This window comes from Aulostomus chinensis, chromosome 15 (genome assembly GCF_037954235.1).
Source record: "Aulostomus chinensis isolate RoL2024-O1b breed Wild chromosome 15, RoL_Achi_v1.0, whole genome shotgun sequence".
Lineage (NCBI taxonomy): Eukaryota > Metazoa > Chordata > Actinopteri > Syngnathiformes > Aulostomidae > Aulostomus > Aulostomus chinensis.
The window spans coordinates 18,543,811-18,571,345 of record NC_141334.1 but is presented as its reverse complement, the minus strand read 5'-3'; the positions used below and the strand labels follow the sequence as shown (position 1 = coordinate 18,571,345).

At 42.2% G+C, this 27,535-nt stretch overlaps 1 protein-coding gene across 1 annotated transcript in view; it reads right to left on the bottom strand.

Moving 5' to 3' along the window:
• Window positions 1-1,518: 1,518 nt before the first annotated feature.
• srrm3 (serine/arginine repetitive matrix 3) overlaps window positions 1,519-27,535 on the bottom strand; it is a 69,497-nt gene continuing 43,480 nt past the window's right edge. The window contains exons 4-14 of the mRNA XM_086226065.1: window positions 24,115-24,210; window positions 23,507-23,587; window positions 23,068-23,136; window positions 19,111-19,146; window positions 16,084-16,134; window positions 15,529-15,636; window positions 14,136-14,289; window positions 5,635-5,930; window positions 5,300-5,545; window positions 5,084-5,215; window positions 1,519-3,481 (exon numbers count right to left, since the gene is read on the bottom strand). Of these exons, the coding sequence (XP_086082191.1) occupies window positions 3,220-3,481; window positions 5,084-5,215; window positions 5,300-5,545; window positions 5,635-5,930; window positions 14,136-14,289; window positions 15,529-15,636; window positions 16,084-16,134; window positions 19,111-19,146; window positions 23,068-23,136; window positions 23,507-23,587; window positions 24,115-24,210 (1,531 nt within the window). The 3' untranslated portion in view covers window positions 1,519-3,219. The remainder of the gene's footprint in view (window positions 3,482-5,083; window positions 5,216-5,299; window positions 5,546-5,634; window positions 5,931-14,135; window positions 14,290-15,528; window positions 15,637-16,083; window positions 16,135-19,110; window positions 19,147-23,067; window positions 23,137-23,506; window positions 23,588-24,114; window positions 24,211-27,535) is intronic.

The window sequence follows — 27,535 nt, the reverse complement described above, 5'->3', positions numbered from 1 at the left end:
GCCAAAGCATCTAAATAAAATGACTGAAATGAAGACTCATCTGGATTTTGCTGCCACTAATTCATCTTCAGGGATAAAACTAAGAATGAGACAAGATTACAGTTGGACCAGATGAAATATGAGGAGCTCAGTCTTGGCCATCAAAATTCAACCTCTGGGGACTGTGAATGTTAGTAACAAATGTCACATCAAACCCTCCAAAAGTTCAGTTATTATTAAAAAAAAACCCACACATAACAAGTGGCGATGAAAACATCAGGACGCAGCGTCTGGAACGTGAACGCCTACCAAGTAGAAATGAAGATATTTCACTGAATGACTGTGACAGCTTAGACTTGATAGCAGAATCAGCTATCAACAGCCTCTGGGGTTAACAGCCAAACTTCAGGGTCCGCAGGTGGAGACCCCCCCCCCAAGATCTCTTATGTTTTTTCCATCAGAAGCCTTTAACAGATGATTCAACCAAAAAATATACTTAGTCTTTGCCCACAAATGAGGATGAAAAAGCTCTGAATGAGCCAGCTGGTCATCCTGCACTCAGCTTGTTTTTAGTACAAATCAAAGTGTTTGTGGATTACTGAGCGTATGTTGTGGATTAAACTGGATGATGCGTTTGGGAGTTTATCATTTTTGGACAGTTTGCTGTTGTTAGCCATCAGTTGTCTTTAGCTTCAAGCTGAATATATATATATATTTTTTTTAATGTATATATGTATATATGTATATATATATATATAAATATATATATATAAATATATATATTTATATGTGTGTGTGTGTGTGTGTGTGTGTGTGTGTGTGTGTGTGTGTGTCTGGCTCATATCCATTCCAGAGTCACAAAGAAGTGATACAAAGAGTGGGGGAAAAAAAAAAACAACTCTTCAGAGGTCCAGACAATTATTTGTGAATTCTTGAGAGGCAAAATCCACTCTTTTGGTTAAGTACCATTTTACCAAAGGCCACTGTCTCTAGTTAGCACCACGATACACCAAATCTTCTAACTACGATGTGGAATTGAGCCTATTTTGAATTATTCTTCTCTGCTTTTTAAACCGGTGATTTACAGTTTTGTGAGGCTGTTTTGTTAGGCACAGGCAACAGGTTTACTAAGACAATAAAATAGAACCTTTCAGGGTGTTAATCACGTTTTATCGAGACTTCTCGCAGAAAACCATCGACACACACTCCCCCTTTGTCTTCTAAAGTCCCAAAAATCTTGTTTTTTGTTTGTACTTTTTATACCTTGAGTTCCTAAAACAAATGTAATCTCGGAGTTAGTATATCATGGTATTAATATCTCAAGAGTTCCTGAAATAGAGCACATCCCCCTGTCATGACGGCTGGACCTGGACACTGGTCAGAGCTGGAGAACATTGCAGCACATTCTTATGAGGTTTATGAGTCGTGTGTGTATCAGGTACTAGAAGGTTCTCATCAGAGCTACTGGAGTAACACATAAGGCCTGCAGCTGCTCTCTTTGAACCAAGAACAAGACAGGAATTAAAACACTTTCCCATTTGTTTCTGTTTATTGTCAGGAATAATAACTTGAACACTACAAAGAATGTAACCAAAGGGGCGAAGCAGTGATTGGAGGAAATGAACACGTCTGCAGAGTATCATAGTCGGGTTATACTGGGAATGCAACACTGCCGGTGACGTGGGACTCGACGAATGGTAAGGAAGACTTAAGGTGATCCCTGATTGTATCGTCCAGCTTACTACTGAGAACGTAGCCAGAGGAGCAATGACCGGGCCTGCTGGTGTCTCTGCTATTCTCGGTCACATCACATATGTTCTCCTCTGGGAGCTGCTAACCAGGGGACAGAAACATTACACGAGGGATTAGAGTATGGAAACATACAGCAGAGTGGAATAATGGAGATATTTTGGTTCTGCTGGAGGCTTTGTCACGCTCCTCCATATTGGCAGAGCCACAATACCTTATACTGAAATCAACTGTTACAATAGGCTCCATAACGGCAGCTGTGGGAGTAACTGTGGGCGAAGACTTAGTTCCACTGGCTACAATGATTGAATCTACACCCTGTTCGCTAATCTGATAGTCAACTTTCGCCTTCGCTGCAATGGTAAAAGCAGTTTTGGTGGACACACAGTACATCTTCAAATGGGAATACATCCGCAGCGAGCTCATCTTTACAGCCCGAGGCAAAAAAAGGTTTACACAATTAAATAACTTAAATAATAAATAACCCAATAAATAAATAATACAGTCGTATAGCTGTGGTCAACACAAACATGTGCATGGAGACTTTTGCAGCCAAGTGTTCCAGCGCAGCAGCCTCACTTACAGGCTGAATAATTACCTCCTTGGTCACTGCAGAGGAAGTCACACACATGAGCGCGCACACACACACTCTCACATTAAGTTAAAATTAGCGGAATCAACGTAATCATTTAAACAGGGTGATAAAATACATAATAATACATTTTGCTCCCCTCCCCGTCCGTTCACGTCTGAGGGATCAGAGGGGAGCATAGATGCCCCCCGGTGAAGATTTTCTCCTCTGAGCAGCGAGTCCTTCCAGATGCATCCTGTTTAGTTGCAGTCACACAAACCTCTTCAGACTATATGGAATATACAGTGCATAGTTTACAAAGCCAGAAACATAAAAGTGTACATCTATACACACAAACCTATACAATACCATTTTTATCATAAAAAATGTTCCCTTTTTCGTGTGTCCTATTTTCATCCGGTCTTTTGTTCCTTCTCTTGTTGATCTCGATGCTTCCATTCAAGTCTTTGAGGAGATGATTACATGATGAGGAAAACAAAACCAAAAAGAGAGTCCAGTTTTCTGACATGTAAGCTGATGTGTCCTCTTTATGTCTTCTACTCAGCACCTATTTTAGTATACATATATATTTATTTGTTAATGATCTCATTTTTGGTTGCTTTGTGGAAGATAAGAGAGAAAGTGCTAGCATACAGCAAGATTTTGTTCTTTGGGCTCTACCAGATTAATGTTTGACATTTTCTTGAATAGCTTGTATACGTGAAGACATGAACGGTGACAGCCAATTTCAGAGTGGTGTGTTTCTATCAAAGTACATGTCTCCTCTTTGATCCCGGCTCTGCAGTAGAGAGAGAGAGAGAGAGACAGCGGTCTGGGTGGGAGTCTGTACAGCAGAGATATACTGACTGAGCTGCGGCGCAGGCAGGACGGCGGACCAGGGTTTGTTTTCGTGCTGGGGCTCAGAAGCCGGGGCTGTCGTAGCTGCTGCGGCTGTAGTAACTGTGGTGACTGCGGGAGCGGCTCCTGCTGCGGCTCCAGCTCTGACTCCGGCTCCAACTTCGACTTCGGCTTCTGCTGTGGCTTCTGTTGTGGCTTCGGCTGTGGCTGCGGCTGTAGCTGCTGTAGCTGCGGCTCCGGCTGCGACTGCTCCGCGAGGGGCTGCTGTCGTAGCTGGATGATGACGGACTGGGTCGGTAGTATGGGATTGGCCGCTTCCGAGCACTGGAAAGAATAGGGGAGGGGGGGGGGGTGAGTGGGGGTCAACAGTAACGTTAGGCATCGTTTGACAAGTTAATATAAGTCTTTAACACGTGTCAGTGATGTATGAAGAAAAGATTTTGTTAAGATGAGAGCAAGTCAGTGTTACAGAGGCAGTAGACTTATGATCAGTACGGGATCTGAAAGAGAGCGGTTAAGTGAGTTAAAAAAGCTATACACACACACACACACATTCATACACGTGGCAGAGAAATGCATGTCGTTAGTTTAAGCCTTGTTAATAGACACTGTGGAAGTGCTTCCTGCAAGGTAATTAGCTGTTGGTTCCCAAAAGAACTTCTCCTCCCTCTCAGCGGAGGTCAACACCCAGGAAACTCAAGTGCAGATAGAGATGAACGCTATCAAGGTTTTGCTGCTGCCACACATCATTACAGCTCGAGCAGATGGAGCAGATGCACACCTTGATAGCGTTCCCGTCTCTGTGATACATCATTAGTGCTTAACTGGACTGAGGTGGAGCTTTAGAATGAATTTCAGGAAGGAGGTGAAGGAGGAGAGAGAGGACAGGAGGCCAGGTTTACTCTGGGGGTCTGCTGCTCAGCCAAGCTTCAGGAGTCACACTAGCAGGGTCCTGCTGCACGGCAACTGTTACCAGGGTAACTAGCTTCCAGCTCAGTTCAGCAATATCCTGTTGTCTTGGCATCAGAACCTTTAGGGCTGGAGTGAGAAATGAAAAGGTACACACGTTTCACCCTGGTCTTTTCACACAAAGAATCTTCTACACCTCAGAAACACCTGCTGGGCTGCTCCTGCAGAAGTCTCCTCAAGGTGTTTAACAATCAGCTGCAGTTAAAATGCAGCAGGTCTCAGGACGGGGATCAAACCATCTATGAGGCTGTGATCCAAAATTTTAAAAGAAGTCCTGTCACTGCTTTTTGAACTGGTGAATCGCTGGCATGATAACATCAAACAAACAAGTGAATCATTGTCTGGAGGTAGAGTGCCTGTCTAGAAATGGAATGGTTACTGGCTCAATGCCTGTCTCCCCAGAAACCCTACCCAAGAGCCCTGAACCCCAAAAATGCTTCCGACGAGCTCCAATGGCAGCCCGCACCATCAGGAGAAGGCACTATGCAAGCAAGCTTTTCCATTTTTTAAATTTAATTTTCCTTTTTGTTTTCCTTTCCTTCTGCAAGTCCAAACTTTGGTGATATGTTGACAACTGAGGACAGCAGGGAGAACTCAGTGCGGGAGTGCTGATCTTTTTTGAGATGATGCTCTGTAAATACAGCCCGTTCACCTTATTAAACAGACTAAATCATTAAATCTAACAGCCCACAGTAACCATGGTGACACTGATTTGTTTTCACAATGTGGAACCATCAAATATATAATGGCCCCATCATTGGGCTTCAACAGTTCTCATTTTTAGACTTAATGGCTACTAATGTGGCTAATATTGCATTTAGCTTGCCATTATTGTGGGTTGAAGGATTACCAGAATAACTCTTGTCAATTTTGAGCAGCATGTTCACGTGCTGTTAAGTGTAGTCTTGAAACCATTATGTCCCGTATGATTTTTAGGATGCTGGAGAGCTGCGTTACCTGGTGATCCTGCGTGCCTCCATGAAGCTGGGTGAGTCTCTTCTCCTCTTGCGGATGGGCGAGTAGCTGCGAGAGCGGCGGCGAGCCCGGCTGTCTGTGTCTGTGTCACAGCGGTTAGGGCTGTCTTTTTCTCTGTGAGACACAAAACAACAACATCAGAACAGAAGAGGCAGAAGGATGGGAGTGAAGCATGTTGGAGAGGTGAGGAGGGGTCACCTGGAGTTGTTCTGCCTGTTATGGGGAGACTTGGCCTTGCTGGGGCCTCGGTCTCTGGAGCCTGATGACGACCGCCCGCTGCTCCAGGAGCTGCTACGCTGTCGCAGGTTCTTTTTGCTGCGAGACTCCTCTTTCTTCCTGCCCGATGTGTGCGAGTGGCAGCCTGGAGATGCTGATGGGCTCCGGTGGTGCGCCTGCCCCCGGCTGGAGCGGTGGTGGCGCTTGGATGAATGGCCACCTTTTGTTCTGGGGTATTCAGAAAATGTCAGCTCTACAATAGGAAGTTCTGTCAGCAGTAAACCTGGAATCCTACAGATGAAGGCGTGTCATCTTACTTCCTCTGGTGACGGGACGTCCTCCCTCTGTGAGCGTGGTTGTGCTGGGAGTGCGCCGAGTCGCTGCTGTGAGCAGGCGAGTGGGAGCTCTTATTGCGTCCTCTGTGGCCCCCTCTCCTTCCGGACGTCTGACTCGCGGTGCTCCCTACAGCCGCACTCCTGCTGTCCACACTCCCAGCCTCTCCTGCTGCATGCACCTGTGCCGTCTGGCTCCTGCTGGGGGCGCTGTGGAGCTTGTGCTCTCTCAGCAGAGTGGACTGGAGGCTTGCAGAGCCAGCAGGCAGCAGTCGGAGCTTCTGTAGAAGAAATCATGACCAACAAAGGAAAAAAGAAAAAAAAAGAACAGAAAAAAAGGAGAATAAGAGCATTAGAGTGTTTTCAAGCTGACGACTGAGTGCTACGGTGTACTTGCCAAAAGAAGGTAAACATCTAAAAGAAAAAGATCTAGTTTTCTCCATATGGCTTATAGATAGTCCTCTATGGTGCAGCGCATGCAATACTTGGCATGCAAAACCATAATGAGTTGAAGAAATCATAATCGCAAAAACAAACCAAAAAAACTAGGAGGAGGAGGAAGAGAGGGAAAAATACAACAAAACTGTGAACCAAATCAGTTAAAGAGCAGAGGCAGAAAGTACAGAGCTACAGATTTTGTAGAGTAGAAAAAGAGGACTTCTTCAGCTTTTTTTTTTTTTTTTTTTAGTAATGGTTTAAAAAAATGAAACAAAACAGAAAAAGAAGACAACTTGACGGAACATCACAGAAATGGAAGGAACAAAATAAAGATCACAATTATTGAATCAATCGAATCAGAAAACAAATCGTCTGCTACTCAATTTTCTCTTTCTGGATTTTTTTTTTTTTCCCTGAAGACAATTGTTGAGATGTGAACAGCGACCCATTTTCTTTCTTTTTTTTTTTTAAATGGTTATTCTTGTTTAACTCCCTTCTGGTTAACATCCACTTACCAATAAAGTGGTATTCCCTCCTTTAGTAGGTAAGGTATGAAGAAAAGGGAAAAGTGGGGCAACATAAGTGCATCATTAGATTCACAAAATGCAAGAGAAAAAGACACAAAACCCTTCCCTGCCAGTGACTCATGAGACAGTGCATGGAAATCAATGGAAAAGAACTCAAAAGCAAAGAGGAAACCACAATGTGCAGGGAATCCCTCACACAGAGAGTAAATCCTCCGAGCCACGTCACCTTCCTGAGCGTCGGTGAGCTCCTGGCTGGCCAGAGTTCGTTTGTGACCAAACTAACTCGGGGCATCCTCCATTCAACACACTTCCTCTTTTGTTGTGGTTCCAGGGAGATTCTGCTATGTAACCCCAGTATGCGCTTTGTCTTTATTGAGATGGAGCATGTTTGAGTCTTACATGACGATCATTTTGTATTAATCTATGGAGGAATTGACCTGTTTAATGATCCTGAAAAAGTCTAATTGCTCTTCCCTCACAGGAACAATGTGACCTATTTAGTAGAGATGCACCGATTGTGAATTTCAAGGCCGATACACATTCCAATTTCTCCAGTAATGATAGTCGGGGTTTGTTTGTTTATTTCTTTTGTGTTGTTACTTATCCTCACTTTAACGGCGTGACACATCAACATCGGCCACTGCTACTGGTAGGGATGGGAATCAAGAACCGGAATCATTAGTGGTTCGGAATCATTAACAGAGAGAAGCAACATGTCCGTGCCTCCAAGCTCATCAGTTCCTTTTATCAATGCCAGCTTTCTTTCTGACGCGATGTGTCTACACCGTGGACGTTTTACTGACAGTGATAAAACAGTCACAAATCTGCGCAGGCTGACTCCGAGCTAAAAATGGCTCCACAATCAACAGGAATCAACAAAGAATTAGACCAATAAACATAATCGCTAAAGGCATCAATAAATTGATTCCCATTCCTAGCTAACTGTAAATTTCCTCCTATGTTTAGATAGGCTGATAAGCAGTGGATGTATCGGTGCATCCCTAGTTTTCACAGGAATCAGTGTCTTTAAAGAGAAAGGAAGGCTGCACTTTTCTAAACAAAAATCCCACTGAAAAGACCAAAGCTAACAATGGACTGACGCTAACACCTGAATTCTGTCGGTGCACCTTAAGTGTGTGTGTTCATCTGTGCCACAGCTGTGCCAACACATCAACTGTTGAACTAAATGATACAACATTACATTACTTGGGGATGGGCCCTGCTCTGTATTTTGAGGCAGCAATCACCAGTCCTACAGTGTTCAAACTAACTGCAGTTTTCCCATGGAATTACTGTAATATGTTATGAAGGATATTAGCTTGCGTTGTTTGTTTTTGCAAGTTATACTTCTGATTGAAGAAAAAATAATGTTAGCTGTTAGCTGACTGCTACCTGTTGGCCAAAGCTAGTGGCTAAAAAAAATAAACATTACTTTATCTGCAACTGGACACAGGAGAGCAGACGAAAGGATTTTTATTATTCTGCTCTAAAACTCCCCTTTCACAACCAGCCGTTAGTGCTAGCTAATGTACGGTGAACTGTTTGAACGCGTTAACAGAAGGATCAAGCACTCTTCCCCTTTTCTGTATTGAACTGTGAAACCTATCTTCCAGGAAAACAAAAGACAAAGTTATTAAGAAGTCTCAAATAAATGGGAAATTACTTTGTACAAATGAATACATTTGCACAATATGTTATTCCATGTCCATGTTAATGTTGTTTATGCTGATATGTTCTGCTTTTTGTCAAACTTAATCTAATGTTGTCTTTGCAACATGGTATATCCCATGGGCAGGACCTGTCCTGTTCTACTCGCTGATGATCTCTGACCCCAGGCTGAAACTTTCCGTTTATAATGGAACGTTTTAACGGCTACTGAATTAATTACAAATAAATGTAATCAAACTTTCATGTACGTGTCCAACTAAAGGCGAACCCATCACCCTCAGCTGTCCTTGGGTTTAGCCCCAGTTAACAAATACTAGCATGCTAGCACAGTGAGCTACGACCATGAACAAGGTACACATGATATCTACTGCATATCAATATGTTATCCAAGTCATTATGAAAACGTTAGCATACTGAAATGAGCCACAGAGAACCTCACAGGGTACTGCTTTCCACAATACTACAGGTTCAGGAGCTGAATAGGGCTGGGGTATTCCTGCAGGCCAGCGCAGAAGTTAGCATCATGGCTTTCCTCCACCACAAAAGCCTGGGGAATTCCTTTAGTGGATTTTGGACTATTTACAAAATTAAGCTCTTGGGCGTACAAAGGTTTATTATTTTTGCACGTCATTCATATATTTTGATGAGAAAGAACATCTTTTTTTGTTCTTAGGAGTAAATTCAACTGTTATAAATCAAAGCTAATGCTATGTTCTGAACTATCGACACCATGGATGCGTCACCACAGCTAGCTTCCTCTGTTTGTACCGTGTTGACATTTGTAGTATTGTTTAGCTACTTGTTGGCAATTGCTGTTTTTTTCTTTTTAAGACACATAAATGTTTCAAAATTCACGAGTGTTTCCACCGATGTGTTTTATTTTGTAGAAAAATAGGTTGAAATATGTTAAGCTGGTGTTAACCGTGGACCTTTGTTCAGGTTTTTCACCACAAGCGCATTGACTTTGAGAGCAGAGAACAGGGCTCTCATCAATGCTAACTTATTTAGGATGCTCGTCACACTGTTACACATTGTTGGTGTTGGTCTTTTCAAAGGATTTGCTGACAGTAGGAGAGTTTGAATATGTTTCATCTTAAATATGAATAGAGCTTGGTTATCAATGGGAGCTCGGGGACTGCTTATTTTACTCAAACAATAATAAGACTCTAGTTCTCCAACGGGCATCTTGTGGAACCGAATATCCTGAGCTGTCTGAGCGGCTTGTTACCTAAAATACAGCAAAAGCACCAACTGCAGAGAGCAGAGCCGTTCTCCTCTAAAACAGAAGGCAACTACAACTCAAGCACTGGTGCTCGTGTTTGAGGAAATCAATATGGTGAAAATCATAAGATGAGTGTACTAATCCACCAACAAACAGAGAGATGCTGGACAGACAGGAATGCATTCTACCAAAACATAAAGAAAAGAAATGTGGAGAAAGAAAGAAATGGACCTGGAAGATAGAGCAGGGTACTCGACTCCAGAATGAAGTTAAGGAGGAAAGAGAAAAACCAGAGCTCTACGTAATCCAATCTTCAAGAGTCAAATCAAAATTGATGAAGTAAATTAATTTGTTTAAAGACCATTGGTAAACAACAGAAAGAGAGCGAGAGAGAGAGAGAAAGAGAGAGAAACATTGACGTCACTCAGGCTAGGGTGCTTGTCACATTCTCATCTGCATAAAGATCACGTGCGTAGGCAAAGCGTTACCTACCTTCCATTTCAATCAGTGACACGTATGCAATATCAACAAAAACAAGGAAAGAAAGAAAAATAGAAAAAAGGAGAAGGGAATGTTCTCCGCAGCGAAATGGGAAAAAGACATTGACCTCTTTTAGTATCAAAGCTACATATTTTGTCCAGAGACTAAGACGAAACAAACAAACCAAAAAAGTCAAAATAGGGGAGGAAAATAAAATAAAATAATAATCCAGATGGAATTGAAATCAAACTGAAATTAGAAAGGGTGAACTACATGATTTGCTTTGTCTTTTTCGCTTGTACAAATGCAGCCATATTTGTATCCAAACGGGAGGGGGGGAGGGGGGGTGGAGGTAGGAGGATATATCATACTAGTGGACATCCATGAAGAGTAGAGTAGTGTGGGGGATTGGAGGAGGGGAGGATGAGGGGGGGGGCATGCAGAGCTGGCAGATGTGAAAGAGATGTGGGAAGAAAAAATGCCGGAACAACAAGGGTGAGTCACACATGACACAGATGTAGGAGAGGAGGGGGAGTCACTGCTAACATGGACCACTAGAGAAGTTTGAGAGGAACACCCCAGGCATCTCTGGGTCGAGCTCTACTTCTGTTTGGACATCAGCTCAACTTCCCTGATTCAGTTCTCTGCATAATCAGGGAGCAGTTCAAACTGGTCATGTGATCAGTGGAGCTAACATCTTAAGAGATATGTGAGCTCTGTGTTTCAGAATTTCCATTTCTGTTGAGCAAGCAGACGAGTAGCCCGGTTTGGGACTGTCTCAGCCTCTGTGAGGACACTTCCGACAGAAACGCTTCAGCTGCTTTCGTCAGAGGTGGAGAAGTTCATCAGACCTGCACTAAAATGAAGTCGTCTTTCTTGAAATATACAACATTTTTCCATGAAGCATACTTAAGTATTATTCTACAGTCTACCCTCCGTCTCATTCTTTTAAGCTCATTGCTGCCCCCGGTGGCCAAACAGTATTACACACCCATTTGCTTTTGCGCCTCGTTTCCACATAGATTTGTTTGATGTCTGTAATTCTGTATGATATGTGGTTCATAATCTGTATATCTTCCTGAATGGAAATGCATTTCTTTATGGATGGATAGGAATACCACCTGATTAGCCATGGATCTGTTTTCCACCTCCAAGTTGTGTGGGGTGCTGCAGAAAAAGGGTTATCCTGACGGCTAACACGTCACCTGTGAGCACGTTCTTTCCAGCACACATTCTACAGTCTTACTCTTTTCAAATACTGGACCATATTACATTGAAGGAGGAGCTTTGCAAACATCACAAAGGTTCCCATATGAATTAATGGACTTTTGGTTGACTTGTAAACGTCAACAGAGCTACATGGAAATGAGGTGTTAGCCTGACTTCAGAACTAATCAGGCCTTGTGGCAAAGGCGAGTTCTCTCAATAATTTGGATGGGCATAACATGTTTTGTTGTGGGGATGTGTTCCTGCATCCCAAAATGTTGAACCAGAGTTAATCCAGATAGCAATGCATGTTAGGCCCAAATGTGGTCCAGATCAGGTCCACATGTTCCCGGTATCTGGGAAACCAATCAGACCGATCTGACCAGAAGACGCCCAAGGTAAGAAGCGTTCTGCTATTTTCTGAGAACATGGAGGAAACTGCTGCATGAGCCTCTTTCCCAAGTTCTACAACCCCTTTTCTGAATGAGTACAAATATGTCAATTGGCGAACAATTACATGTATAAAAATATCCATCCTATAAAATACTGCGATACTTCCTCTTGCGGTACATTAATGATACTCTAAAACCAAATACTGATATTTGTTCTGTTGTTAGGCCCCATGGATGTTTCCTGAGCCTTGACCAACATGGAGGCAGCATCGAGCACACTGTCAAGAAGCCTTAGAGGGCTGAATGAATGTCAAACCCACCTTTATCAGTAACGTTCTGCTTTAGAAGCGTCACGGGAACAAGAAGATGATCAGCCTGCATCTAACCAACATGGAATAGCCCATAAACCTCTTTGGAAAATTCCAGAGCTTGGGTCAGAAGAAATCCTTCGAAAAGGTTCGTCCTTGTACCATTGCTACATGCGTAGGTCAGATAAAAACAGGCGCTTCTCTATTAAAGAGCATGCCTTGCTTTCTTCTCGATTTTCAGCTGCACCGGCCGTATTCTTTCCACTAGAAGTGTGGTTTGTGTTTATTCTGTGTCAGTCGCTGTCGTGTTGAAAACATCAGTCCTGTCTCCATCATCTGTAGACCTGCAGTCTATGCTGCCATGGCACATGGACATGGCAGTAATGAATCCTCATCATCATCATCATCATCATCATCAGCAACAGCAGCAGCAGCAGCAGCAGAAGCACCCCCCCCCCCCCCCCCATAGCTCTACCTTCAGTATTTGCTTAATTTCAGGCTGAAAGTGTCTCTCCAGTATTGATACAATCTGGGACAGTCCCAAAAATACGGGTACGGTTGCCAAAGCTTGGAGGTGTTGCTGTTTTTCCAAATGTTCGTCTGACAACTCGCCCACCTCTGATCAAGAACAGCTCAGAGTCCTGCTCTATTTCGGGATGAGACAGCCCCAAACTACAGGAATGCGAACTAAAATAAGGAACCGGAACATTTGCTACACCATGTGACTGCTGCAGTAAAAGTACAAACTGGATCCATCACACATAACCATCCTCCTAAGCAAAATGTTCTGTTTACGGATGATTATGAAGCAAATATTAAGGTCTCTTCTTTCACTACATCACGGATGAACTGGCTCAAAGGTGCATGGACTAACAAGACCTCGCTGGCCTGAACAGACATCAGGGATAGAAAAGATACCGCCACCTTGAGGAAACGTGCACACTGACATGGTAAAGTAAAGCAGTAGAGAGAAGCATGTTTAACTCCTGGTGGTTTGTCAGGAGCTGCTGGACGCCTGGAGGAGAAGAGGATCTATCACTGAGCAGAGTTTGACAAGAAGAAACTATGACACATACCCAGTTAACCTACTTGGTCCAGATCCAAAGCATTTGAGTGCTTTTCATATAAACGAGACAAAGAGATTTGGGCATTTATTCATCATAAATACCACTTCACTTGAGAGAGGACAAAAAGTAATGAATGATAGAAGATTAGACCTGATAGACACATCAAATATTAGACAGCTGTGCTACATCAGTTCTCTAGAGGAGGAGCGACAAGGTTTCTGCCGCCCACTTCACTGTGTATTCATTAGGAAAAATAGATTTCACAAGTGATCTTCTATTAGTCAAAGTGAAGGCTTTTGTTTCCCTTCATCGTAACGCTCTTCACCCTCCTGTAGTTCTCATGATCCATTTACACCTCAGAAGGTTGTTTCCTTAAAGCACATTCAGAACTCATTGCAAGCTGTGACAAACATGGAGGAATTGAAGAGGGCACTTCAGGGGTAGTCCATTAACTGCTTTAGAGCCTCAAATAGTGACCTGCACCTTCATAGGGACATTTTGTTCCAATTCATTTTGGCATGATTGATTGCCAAAGGAAGACTTCCCATTCAGGCATCTCATGGTGACTCACACTGGCTAATCATCTGCAGCTTAATGTCAAACTTTTCATTCCTGACACATACTTTGTCTCGACATTTCTTCATGGACACAGACCTTTAAGGGCGAGCAAGTGTTTGAAGTAGTCATTCCTCCAACTGGCTCAACTTTTTAATTAAACCTGTCCCTGCCCAGGAACAGGAACCACACATCTTTTCGCTCATTGGTTTAAAAAAACCCAAAAAACTAGTGTGCCCGCGTGGATCATATTTCCATCTGAGGTGTGTTGTGCTTCTAACGCTGTGTTCAGACTCAGAAGACAAAACACAAACACCGGAACCTTCTTCTCTTGGCTCCCCACCTCTTTTACCGGCAAAACAACGAGAAAGAAAAACAAGACGGCAGAGGAGTCACAGAGAGCCAGAAACAAAGCAGCAGGAGCGGCAAAGTTTTACACATCAAAAATAATCATATTAATATAAGAAGTTCCTTACAAGCTAAGAATAACATAAAAGAAAAGAGGATGAGAATTGAAGTCAACCAACATAAGTGAAACTCATCTGCAGAGACTGTGGTAGATACCGTTGGAGTGGGTGGGGGGAGGGTGGGGGTGTGAGAGCAAAATAGAGGAGAGTACATACATCGTGCCCCTTCTCGCCCTCCGTGTGGTTGAGTCTGCCGGCTTTGCCGTTGCGGCTTCGCTGAGTCTGGTCCCCGTTATGCCACGTGGTGGGACTGTTGGGCCCCTGGGTCCCTGCTGCCTTTTGTCCGTCCGACTTGTGCTTGGAGTTCAGTCTGGAAGAGCAAAGCCGTATAGCAAGTGCTGCGTAAACCCCCATGCAGCATTTGAAGAGAAGCAGGAGAGGTGCTGTGAGGCTGTCAGGCCCACCAGCAAAGACAGTGGAAAAACAGACTGCTGGCAGGCAAACATAAATATTAACAATGTATGATTTCAAAAATTGGTTTGTTAAATGTTTTACAAAAGGAGACCCAGCCAACATATCTGTTACACCTCAGGAAAACACACACGGTGGCTTCTAGTGAGAAACAGTGACTCTGTTTTGTTGCTACTTAGCACTTTTAAAGCGACCAGAGTCAGATCAGAAGATAAGACAGCCTTCTCTCCTGTATGTGCTTGGGATCTAATGACTGCCAGTTCCTGTAGCTGAGCACAATGCACTGTAGTGGATGGGAAGTGGGAGCATAGTTAAAAAATACACTCATCTTTGTTAGTCTTTGCCCGTACTAACAGAACAAGACTTGTGGAAAACATTCAAAATCAATTAAAATTGCTCACTCTTGCAATTTTATCCGACAGACTGTCGGAACTACTCTCCAGACATAACAGGCAGTGATTTGACGCAGCTTCATTGTAACTAGGTCATCAAAAGCACAACAACGGGAAGAGCTACCAACTAATTATTAATCATGGCCGACTTTCTAAAGAGAATGCTGTGAATTACTTCTGGACAAACCAAGATCCAGAAGTTTATCTATTTAACGACTTTCTGCTGGAGTTTGCTAACACTTCCCATATACAATGGTTCCTGGTGCTAAGCTGAGTTGCAGTCAGCGCAGAGAAGTGTATCTATCCTCTAGTGCAGTGGTTATCATATCTCAGGCTAAAGTACATCATATTATCTGGCGAGCTGTAGAGTGTGAACACCTCGCAGGTAGAAATATTCCTCCTGTGTTTCGCCCACATCTGTTGATGCACCTGCCTTCAAACCAACACCATTTAAACAGACTATTTTAATAAGAGTGCAGCATTCACAGCAGTGGGAGTAACAGTGATTTTTTTTTATTTCATCAAACTCTCTACAAGTGCAGAGGGAGATATCACAGCCATTTAATGGGGGTCATTATAAGACATGCTGAGGAGCCCCATTTGTATCCTAATCTATCCCCGGAGGACTGAAAATAAATGAGAGGGAGCCTGACAGTCGCCAGGGTAACAGCTTGACAGTCAGTAGAGCAATATCAGCGTGGGAGAATTTTAAGCGTGAGCATGTGTGTGTGTGTGTAGGAGTCTACCTGGTGGGAGATTTGGAGGTGCTTCGGGTGGAGGAGAGGGAGGCGCTGCGAGAGCTGCAGCAGCTGCCTTGACGCTGCGAACTCCTGCTCGGGGTTTCACCAGGGGACCTAATGTATGGTAACAAATGGATACGCACGCACACACACACACACACACACACACACACACACACACACACACACACACACACACACACACACACACACAAACATCCGGCGCAGTGAGCTCAGTCTTCAGTGTCACGATATGTAAAGCAGGTCATGCTCTGCTAAAGACTTTCAATATATATTCTAATAAAGACAAGGTACGGCGAGGAGATTCACACACAATGCTCTACACTCTTTAACATTCGCTGTGAGGCTGAGTCGAACATAATGGGCATAAAATAGCAATATAAATTTATGAGACTGACCTGACACACACACACTGTCGACTATATTTACATTTTTGAGACAGGGAATGTGAATCCTACAAATACTGACATATATGTGAGGTTCTTTGTGACAGCTTAACATGTACATGTAAATGTGTGTGATATTTCCAGGGTGTCTCACCTCTTTTTCTGTTTGTTCCTGTCTTTGTGTTTGTTCTTTGGACTGCCCGATCTGAAACACACGTCATGTACAAGATGAGAAGTTGTTCACTTGGGAAAATCAAAATAAAATCAAACACAGCGCGCTCACCCTCATTCATAGTGTTTAGAATAAGACCTTATAAGAGAAACACAGCATGAAGCTGTAATGTAGACGAACATGATGATGATGATGATGATGCTTTAATGTAGACTAACATGATGATGATAATGCTTTAATGTAGACTAACATGATGATGATGATGCTTTAATGTAGACTAACATGATGATGATGCTTTAATGTAGACTAACATGATGATGATGATGCTTTAATGTAGACTAACATGATTGATGATGCTTTAATGTAGACTAACATGATGATGATGATGCTTTAATGTAGACTAACATGATGATGATGATGCTTTAATGTAGACTAACATGATGATGATGCTTTAATGTAGACTAACATGATGATGGTGATGCTTTAATGTAGACTAACATGATTGATGATGCTTTAATGTAGACTAACATGATGATGATGATGCTTTAATGTAGACTAACATGATGATGATGATGCTTTAATGTAGACTAACATGATGATGATGCTTTAATGTAGACTAACATGATGATGATGATGCTTTAATGTAGACTAACATGATTGATGATGCTTTAATGTAGACTAACATGATGATGATGATGCTTTAATGTAGACTAACATGATGATGATGATGATGATGCTTTCATGTAGACTAACATGATGATGATGATGCTTTCATGTAGACTAACATGATGATGACAATGCTTTAATGTAGACTAACATGATGATGATGATGATGCTTTAATGTAGATTAACATGATGATGATGATGATGCTTTAATGTAGACTAACATGATGATGATGATGCTTTAATGTAGACTAACATGATTGATGATGCTTTAATGTAGACTAACATGATGATGATGATGCTTTAATGTAGACTAACATGATTGATGATGCTTTAATATAGACTAACATGATGATGATGATGCTTTAATGTAGACTAACATGATGATGATGATGATGCTTTAATGTAGACTAACATGATGATAATGATGCTTTAATGTAGACTAACATGATGATGATGATGCTTTATTGTAGACTAAAATGATGATGATGATGATGATGATGCTTTAATGTAGACTAACATGATGATGATGATGCTTTAATGTAGACTAACATGATGATGATGATGCTTTAATGTAGACTAACATGATGATGATGCTTTAATGTAGACTAACATGATGATGATGATGCTTTAATGTAGACTAACATGATGATGATGATGATGCTTTAATGTAGACTAACATGATGATGATGATGCTTTAATGTAGACTAACATGATGATGATGATGCTTTCATGTAGACTAACATGATGATGATGATGCTTTAATGTAGACTAACATGATGATGATGATGCTTTCATGTAGACTAACATGATGATGATGATGCTATAATGTAGACTAACATGATGATGATGATGCTTTAATGTAGACTAACATGATGATGATGATGCTTTAATGTAGACTAACATGATGATGATGATGATGATGCTTTAATGCAGACTAACATGATGATGATGATGCTTTAATGTAGACTAACATGATGATGATGATGCTTTAATGTAGACTAACATGATGATGATGATGCTTTAATGTAGACTAACATGATGATGATGATGATGATGCTTTAATGCAGACTAACATGATGATGATGATGATGCTTTAATGTAGACTAACATGATGATGATGATGCTTTAATGTAGACTAACATGATGATGATGATAATGCTTTAATGTAGACTAACATGATGATGATGATGATGCTTTAATGTAGACTAACATGATGATGATGATGCTTTAATGTAGACTAACATGATGATGATGATGCTTTCATGTAGACTAACATGATGATGATGATGCTTTCATGTAGACTAACATGATGATGATGATGCTTTCATGTAGACTAACATGATGATGATGATGCTTTCATGTAGACTAACATGATGATGATGATGTTTTCATGTAGACTAACATGATGATGATGATGCTTTCATGTAGACTAACATGATGATGATGCTTTCATGTAGACTAACATGATGATGATGATGCTTTCATGTAGACTAACATGATGATGATGATGCTTTCATGTAGACTAACATGATGATGATGATGCTTTCATGTAGACTAACATGATGATGATGATGATGCTTTAATGTAGACTAACATGATGATGATGATGATGCTGATGCTTTAATGTAGACTAACATGATGATGATGATGATGCTGATGCTTTAATGTAGACTAACATGATGATGATGATGCTTTAATGTAGACTAACATGATGATGATGATGATGCTTTAATATAGACTAACATGATGATGATGATGCTTTAATGTAGACTAACATGATGATGATGATGCTTTAATGTAGACTAACATGATGATGATGATGATGCTTTCATGTAGACTAACATGATGATGATGATGCTTTAATGTAGACTAACATGATGATGATGATGATGATGCTCTAATGTAGACTAACATGATGATGATGATGATGCTTTAATGTAGACTAACATGATGATGATGATGATGCTTTATTGTAGACTAACATGATGATGATGCTTTCATGTAGACTAACATGATGATGATGATGATGCTTTAATGTAGACTAACATGATGATGATGATGCTTTAATGTAGACTAACATGATGATGATGATGATGCTTTCATGTAGACTAACATGATGATGATGATGATGCTTTCATGTAGACTAACATGATGATGATGATGCTTTAATGTAGACTAACATGATGATGATGATGATGCTTTAATATAGACTAACATGATGATGATGATGATGCTTTAATGTAGACTAACATGATGATGATGATGCTTTAATGTAGACTAACATGATGATGATGATGCTCTAATGTAGACTAACATGATGATGATGATGTGTTTTGCATTCACCTGTGTCTCCGCTTTTTCCTGGAGCCTGACGCCGATCTACAAAAGGAAAAACAAAACAAAACAAAACATCAGACAAACAGCAGAATCATTATCATGATTATGACATCCTCATACACTGAAGTACCTTGGCTGTGGAGGCCTTGTTCTCTGTACTCAGCCTGACTCTAAGTGAAAACTATTGAACCACTTTTCTTGAAACAGGGGGGGAGGAGGTGGCCAGCGAATCGATCTGAGCCATGATTTATTCTTTTTTTTATTGTCAGTTACAGGACAATAATGTTAATTTAGATTAATTTCTTATAACAAACAGGTGTAAATAAACAAGAAAAAAAAGATTATTAAGTGTATTAAGCAAGTGTATTAAGATGTCAATCTGGAGAAAACTGAGGATTTTGTGGACCGCCATGATTCCTTTTATGGGGTGGTTTATTACCTCTGAAGTGTTTGTGCGATCACTGTTGTTGGTTTGTCTCCTTAGCAGGACAACTCAAAAGCTGAGGATGGATTTTGATGAAATATGGTAAAATGATGACGCAGATCTCATGATATCCTATCACCTTGGCAGAGGTGTGAATTATCCAAGCAACCTTTGCATATCATATTGATTTTACTCCGAATAAAATCAGTTTTACATTTTTCCACCTTCCAAACTACAGTCATCCATTAAACCTGCTTCTTGAAATGAACTCTGAGGTGAAATAAGCTCACTACAAACACTAATCTGTGCGCTCATATTTTCCACATTTTCATAATCACCTTCAAAGACCAAATAAAACCACTGAGGTGGTGTCAGCTGAGCATGGAGCTGAGCTTTATTTAACAGCAGCAGGTTTGTCATGTGGACTACAGCTCATACTGGATAAGGTCATTCAGATCAAATTATTTAGGCACATGTGATGACAAATGGGCGCCTACAGCTGAATGTACAGCAGGCAACAATGTTAATCCAACAAATATAGACACAAACATCCAAAGCAGTCATAAGCGTGGTTTAGATGCTACTGAGAATATATGGATCGTATTTTCTTCTGCAGTATTTCAGCATGAATTTCTGTACTTTTAATGATGTATACTCTCTTACTGCTATGTGAATCACACATATATTGTATTTCCAAGTGTGTCAACAGGTTTCTCTCTCTCTCTCTCTCTCTCTCTCTCTCTCTCTCTCAGATGGTTGATATTTGGGTGATTATTTTTGAAGATGCTGCTTCAAAGCAGGAGGAATAAATATCGACCCTGAGATTCAGTGCTAGATCCTGTGCATCAGGTAGAACACGGTGATGACAGCCATTCATCTGTCCGCATCACCTCTGTATCACTTTCACCCTCATTGCAGTTTCCATGGTGATTAGTCAGAATGGTCTGTGAGAGTTGTTGCTGTTTGCCTGAGGAGCTGCTGCTGTTTTACACACCTACATCATGCAGTGGAGTGGGAGTGGGAGGGAGGGAGCGGCAGCACAAAGTCTGTTGATTCACTCTGGCTCGCTGAAAGAGGAGTAATAAAGCTGTCGCAGAAATATACGTGGCAGATATGGAACTTGTGGCCTCATGTTTCCACGCTGGGGGAGCCAACTGGGGGGCTCCCATATAAAGGAGGGGGTTGTTCTGGAGGAGAACTCATCATTCTTCTGCTACTTCACTAAATCCCTCAGCCAACTTTCTCTCGCTATGAGGTAGTGCGTGTGTATATGTGTAGGTGATGCTTTTGTGTGTGTGTGTGTGTGTGTGTGAGTGTATATATCTATATCTATCTATCTATCTATCTATCTATCTATCTATCTATATCTATATCTATATATATCTATCTATCTATATATATCTATATATATATCTATATATATATATATATATATAGTACAAAGCTGAGTTATTATTTTAAAGTAGCTGTATATGAAAAACAAGTAGGAACTTTAGCAGAAGTCCCCCTCCTCACCTCCTAAACCTGGAAGACTAGCATCACGAGAGGCGGTCTCTGGGGAGCAACCCTCCATGCTGCTCCCCTCTGCCTCACCCATACATTATTCATTTATCAACAGTACCTGCAATGCAGAGCAGCTTTGGTGTTGGGGAATGAGGGAGGGGAGGGGAGACCACAGGGGCTCGGAGGAAGAGGGGATGGATGAGAGGTGGGAACCAGGGTGGGAAATGTGGTGATGCTCAGCAATTTGGGGGCGAGGCTCATTTTTCTTGTGTTGTGCACCTCCATACGTGCTGAGTTATTAGAGCGGCACATTTAGCCCCGCTCCCCCACCAACTGGAGAAGGAAAGCTCTCTACAATATCTTATTGTCCCGATGGTGTCCCAAGGCATTGCACAAGTACTTGTGATGAGCTATTGCCCCCCCATCTCCTCTTCCACTCAGTCGTTTCTTCTTTTCTTCTCTTTTTTAAATCCATCTTCCATCCATCCTTTCATACCTTCCCTTTCCTGGCTTCCTCGGGTGTAACATTAACGGTGCTGCATTCAAATATTGCCTCTGATCAGTTTCTATGTTTGCATGGACAGCAACATTCTATTATCAACCCATGGTGTGAATAAGGCCACGTCAGTGAGGACATGTACAAGGATTTTCTGATGGCCTTAACTTGAATAAAGTCTTTATGGTAGTCAGATATATTTTGAGACTACTTGCATGTGAAATTATTTTCAAAAAGACCTCGGATCCAGCCAACTTCTGCCTGCAGAAATATTAATTTGACCAAATAAACCCTTTCCCATAATGACTTCCAGGGACAATCTTTTATCCGTTTGGTCAGAGGACCCATTCTGTTGTGGTTGTGTGTTTTTAGATTTTCGTGTACTCATCCCTGTTTCCTTCTTCCCCTTCTCAGCCAGAGCTGTCGAGAGGGGCGGGGCTGATCCACTTGGGAGCAGGACTCACCTGCACACAATTCCCATTCAACGGGCTTCTTAAGCCAGCTCCACCCTTTCTCCTTGCCAAATGATTTTGTCTCATGACCGCACTACTAGTGGCTGCTCTCAAGTGAATCGCTCAGTCTCGTGTTCTCACGTTGGTGGTGATCTTTCGTTTGAGCCTTTGTTACTCGCGAGCTTATTCTCCTCGACAGTTTAGTTTTCATAGTAGAGTTTTTTTCCCCTAGTGCTGATTTTGTGTTGAGCTTTTGTAACTTCCCCGTCAAGATTTTTTTTGTTGTTGTAGTTTTTTTGCGTACAAATAAATTTCCTTTTTCAAAAGATTCTGCGCTTGGGTCCTGGTTCCTTTGTGCCCATAATACATTCAAGTGTTTGACAAAGTCACTGAGGATGACATGAACAGGTGGAGGTCATACACAGCTGACCATCTCTGAGAAGCTGCAATATGACAAAGAAAATCCTTCAGCTGAAATGACAAAGATTCACAGAACAGGGCCAGCTGCTAGCATTAGCATCACACTTAATGTCTGGCTACTATTGTGATGGCCTCACAGAGACTTACTGTTGGCTTAGGAGAGGGCGATGGGAACTACTCCTCTGGTGAGAAACAACTTCTATTCTATCTACAGTATGAAGTCCTTCAGGAGTTGCAACATTTTGCGAGAGAGTTTCTTGTAATTCATCACACTGAAACGTCCACTGAAAAGATGCTGGTGGTCAAAGGTGAAAGTACAGGTATTTCGTGGAGGAACACAAGCATAATGCTGCATTTATAGTTTCTTTCTGTTTCCTGTTTCTCTCTTCCACCCTGCCCTTGCTTTTTAATTTTCTGCCAGGGTGTTTTAACTAACAGAGCCCATCACAGTTCATCTCTCTGTGCTATTTACTTGGTTTCTGATAAGTGAAACATCAAGCACGTGACTTCATCTTTGAGCATCCATCATTGTGAGCGCAACTGTTGACAAACTCTTGAAGAGTCAGACTTGATCCTTCAACTGATGGCGTGATGCACTTTTATGATGCTCGCATACACACACACACACACACACACACACACACACACACACACACACACCCTCTCACCTGTCACGCTTGTGTTTCTTCCCACTCTTTTTCTTCTTCTCTCTGCGAGTGGGTGAGGAGCTGCCAAACCTATTGACGAAGAGAAGGAAAATGGCTTTTCATTGCTTCTAAGGGGATAACAAAGGTGTCATCCTATAGTGTCCTTCTGCTTTTCCCTCCATCTTATTATAGACTTCAGCGCCTTTTTCCTAAGCTCTTTCCATTTCTTTAAACCAAAATTCTCCCAAAAAGAAAAGAACAGAAGATGAGACTTTGCCTCGCTAATGACTCCTGACTGAGTTTTTCTTTTTACCACCCTCCAGAATTGCAATATCTGATGGCTCATTCACAATGTCCACATCAAAATAACTGGAACCTCGTTTGACTAAACCACAGTGTAATTTTCTGTAAATGGAGAAAGAAATGGAACCACTTCATCGGGGAGGAATCTTCCACTCACCGACTCCTTCGCCGGCCAGATTTCTTCTTCTTTCGTTTCTTTGGGCGGGGGGATGGAGAGCTGCTTGATTTCCTCTTCACTCTGAATTGTCCAGAGAGAGAGAGAGAGAGTGAATGAGATGGAGAGAGTGAGATGGAGAAAGACAGAAATAAGTCACAAGTGGCTATTATAATAATTTTAAGAATGAATAGAACTATGATTACAGTTATTGGTGGCGTTCTGATAACACGGCAATAAATGTCTATTTTCTCATTTGCTCAAGTCATTCTGCCAAACACACATTACCCATGCAATATACCTTGAGGTACAAATTGCTTTCTGTAAAATTACACTTATATCAAATGGTTTCTGTGAGGAATTATGGTTGTCATGCAGCAAATAATAAAGGGTTTTTATCTCTAAGTGCGTGCTGTTGCTGACGACATGAGCGGATAAAGTTGAGGAGCAATTTTTATCCGGAGATCGGTGCTTGTGTTTATGGATGTTGTCGATGGAAACACCCAGGGGCCACGTGAAGGAGGTAATGGATAGATGACTTCATTAACCACTTGACAGGTAAAAGCTGGCCCACGTGTCACTGTTATAGTGTGTTTGAATGCATGTTTGACCTGTTGTCACTGTGGTAATCGTAGTCTCCGTCTTCATAGCTGACCAGGTCTGGGTCATCTTCATACTCGTCAGGCTGATAGTGAAGGTTGTTGACCCTGAAAACACCACAGGCAAAGGTAAGAAATGTGTTTTGCTTTGTTTACACGCATACGCACACGCACACACACACACACACACACACACACACACACACACACACACACACACACACATATCTTTAGAGAGGGTTGATCTTGACATTTGCAGGGATGGATGAGCAGACAAACGATCACATTGAACATGTTTGCTACTCGACTGTTGCCTCGGATGTTTCTAGAACAGTAACAAGTGAAACAGACTTGAGTCCACGGTGTATGGATCCTCGCGGTCTCACGTAATGATGACAATGAACATGTCACAGTAGGTCTGTGTCCACAAGGAAGATTTCTGTATTCTGCCTTTAAGATTTTTCTACAGGTCACTACAGACGCGCTCCTGAAATAAAGGCGTGTCTCAACAAAAAGGCCATTTGCAAGTGAAAGTGAAAGAATCCACCCAGCGCCTGCAGTTTTGTTTCATACAGAATGTGCAAAATGATACTTAAGGAAACATTTAAAGAGCAGAAATATCAACATCACATTTGGGCCACAGTCATTACAGTTGCTTTCACACCTACAGTTCAATGCAGTTCAGGGCAGAGGTTGCAACAAATTTGCATTTTTAATGTGATCTGATTTGCTTTCAAGCGATTGCACGAAACATAATAAATAAACTTCACGTAGTCAGAGATGAGAGGTCGTGTTCTCTTTAGTCTGGTTGTCTGTTTCTGTTCTTGTCTTCTTGTCACCGCGGCGAGTTTACCAATCCCATTACAGTCCTCCTTCCCTCTCCATCTGGTCCACTATGCTCAGCAGAGCTCAGGTGTGGAGGCGAGCGAAGACTCATGGGCACCATGTGTATTTGTGTTCGTCCATACTTTGCTTGACCATCCCAGCACCCTCACTATGCTCCTGAAATATCCTGTTATGCTCTGAGTAATTATTCCCAATACACGGCATGTACACACGTGAAGGTGCAAGAGAACGTTCAATGATACAAAAACCACAGTAACATACACCTACTGAGTGCCAGTGTTGCACCAGGGTGGAACATTGGCAGAGAACCTCCACTGCAAATATCTTTTACTGCTGTTCTGTTATTACTGAGTACAGATGACTTGATGTTAATACCTGTGAAACTGTTTGAGGAGATAAAATCAAAAAATACTTTAGCCCTTTTCCTGCAGTATTCAGTTGTATCCATCAATCTATACCAAATAAAACATAAATGTATTATATATTTATAAACAACCAAAACTTAAAACTATGTAGCTTTCACCACCTGTCTTTCTCCTCCGGCCTGGCAACAACTGCTAACCCCACCCTCCCTCAAACGGTAACACTGTGCCCCACAATACCAGACGTTCATCCGTGTTGTGACAACACCAGCATCTCCATCTACCCATCTGGTACCTAATTTGGGTAAAACTTGTGCACTTGCAAGTCTCTTGTAACATTTGAACTTGTCTCAGCAATCATCACCATCTTTCACACTCCTGCAGCTGACTGGGCGTGCAGGATTCATGTCCTCCTACATACTGAAATGTATATACAGACAGATGGCACCAGCCTCCTCCCCAGTCCTCCCCGCCTCGCTGCCCCCTGCCCTCTTATGTGGCCTCCTCCCATCCAGCAGGTCTGACCTTGCTGACTCCACATGAGCTTACAAAGTGATAAAATAAAAACCACGACACACCAGACTGAGTATTCCATCACACACACACTTCCATCTCCCATGCATGAGTAACAGGGCTCTCTGCTACTTCTAACATCGAGATGTAGCATCTATACAGTACATGTAGAAATTAGAGGAGCAATAATGTCCGAGACACAGCTCCTGTGACTACCACAGCATCCTCCATTAGTGAGGGAGAGATGAAAACAGGAGTGATGAGACAAGGAGCGACGACAAACACACACACACATACACACACGCGCGCACACACACAGGCTTCCAAAAAGTGTGAAAATTTGAATTTGAGCAACAAAAACAACTTGACGAGCAACTTTTTTCTTTTAAATTTGAACTGGTAGAGGAAATGGAAACATGCTGTAGATTAGATGGCAGTTTAGATGAAGTATAAACGGGTAGACGAAGGCACCCACTTCAATGTCCACATTCTCTGTTGTCTTGTTTAGCCTGAGTGTGATTCATTTGCAGCTGTAAGTGACCGTATGTGCTTCAGTGTGATGATTTACTTCTTTCAGAGGACGAGCCTCTCAAACTAAAGTAATTGGTGAAAGTCACATCAAATTTCAAGCTGCATTTAGTGGTGTGTGACTTCAAAAACACTAAATTGCATTTTAACAGCACGTATTTGCAACTTTAGTCTGGAACTCAGTTGGTATGGTAACAGAGTGCAGTGCAAAAAAGAGCAATTAACAAGTGAAACTATCTCATGGTCCCCAAACTGAGTCATTAGTGACAGATCCCCAGATTCCCTATCCTGTCTGTAGTCTTTTAATGATGACATCGTCCAATATGGCAGAGACATCTGTCCTCCCTGCTTGTGATCAAAACGTTGCTTAATGGTACCCTGGTGAGGAGACACGCTCCTCTATCTCCGCCACCATCCCGGGGACCTGCTAGTGATGGACTGTGACGGAGACCCTCCTCAGGGCGGCAGCGCTGTGACGTCCTCGCTCAGACAGCCACTCAGCAGCTGAGAGAGTTATAGTTTGTTATTCTGGGAGGAGGAGGATTGATTACTCTCCCTCCTCTGAGTGCGGGGCCACATCTAGGTGCTACTTCACGTTGGTCACATGAAAATGAAGGATTGAGCCGGCTGCAGGTTCAAGCTGACCTGATCAATTCTGCGATCAAATAATGAAAAAAAAAAAAAATCGATTGTGTGAATGGGCTGCACGGTGGTGCAGTGGTTAGCACTGTGGCCTCACAGCAAGAAGGTTCCGGGTTCGAGTCCCGGCTCGGGCGCGGGATCTTTCTGTGTGGAGTTTGCATGTTCTCCCCGTGTCTGCGTGGGTTCTCTCCGGGTACTCCGGCTTCCTCCTACAGTCCAAAAACATGCAATTTGGGGACGAGGCTGATTGATATATATGGTTGTTCGTCTCTCTATGTTGGCCCTGCGATGGCCTGGCGATCTGTTCAGGGTGTACCCCGCCTCTCGCCCGTTGACGCTGGGATAGGCTCCAGCCCCCCCGCGACTCTTAATGTGTAGGAATAAGCGGAAGATGACGATGGATGGGATGGGGATGGATTGTGTGAATGCGCCCTGACTGGATATCGACGCGAGTAGAATTGTGCATTGATTTTAGTGAAATGAAGTACATTTCTGTTTGCAGATGAAGGAACATCAGTGAGGTATTTCATCAGATAGTGAAT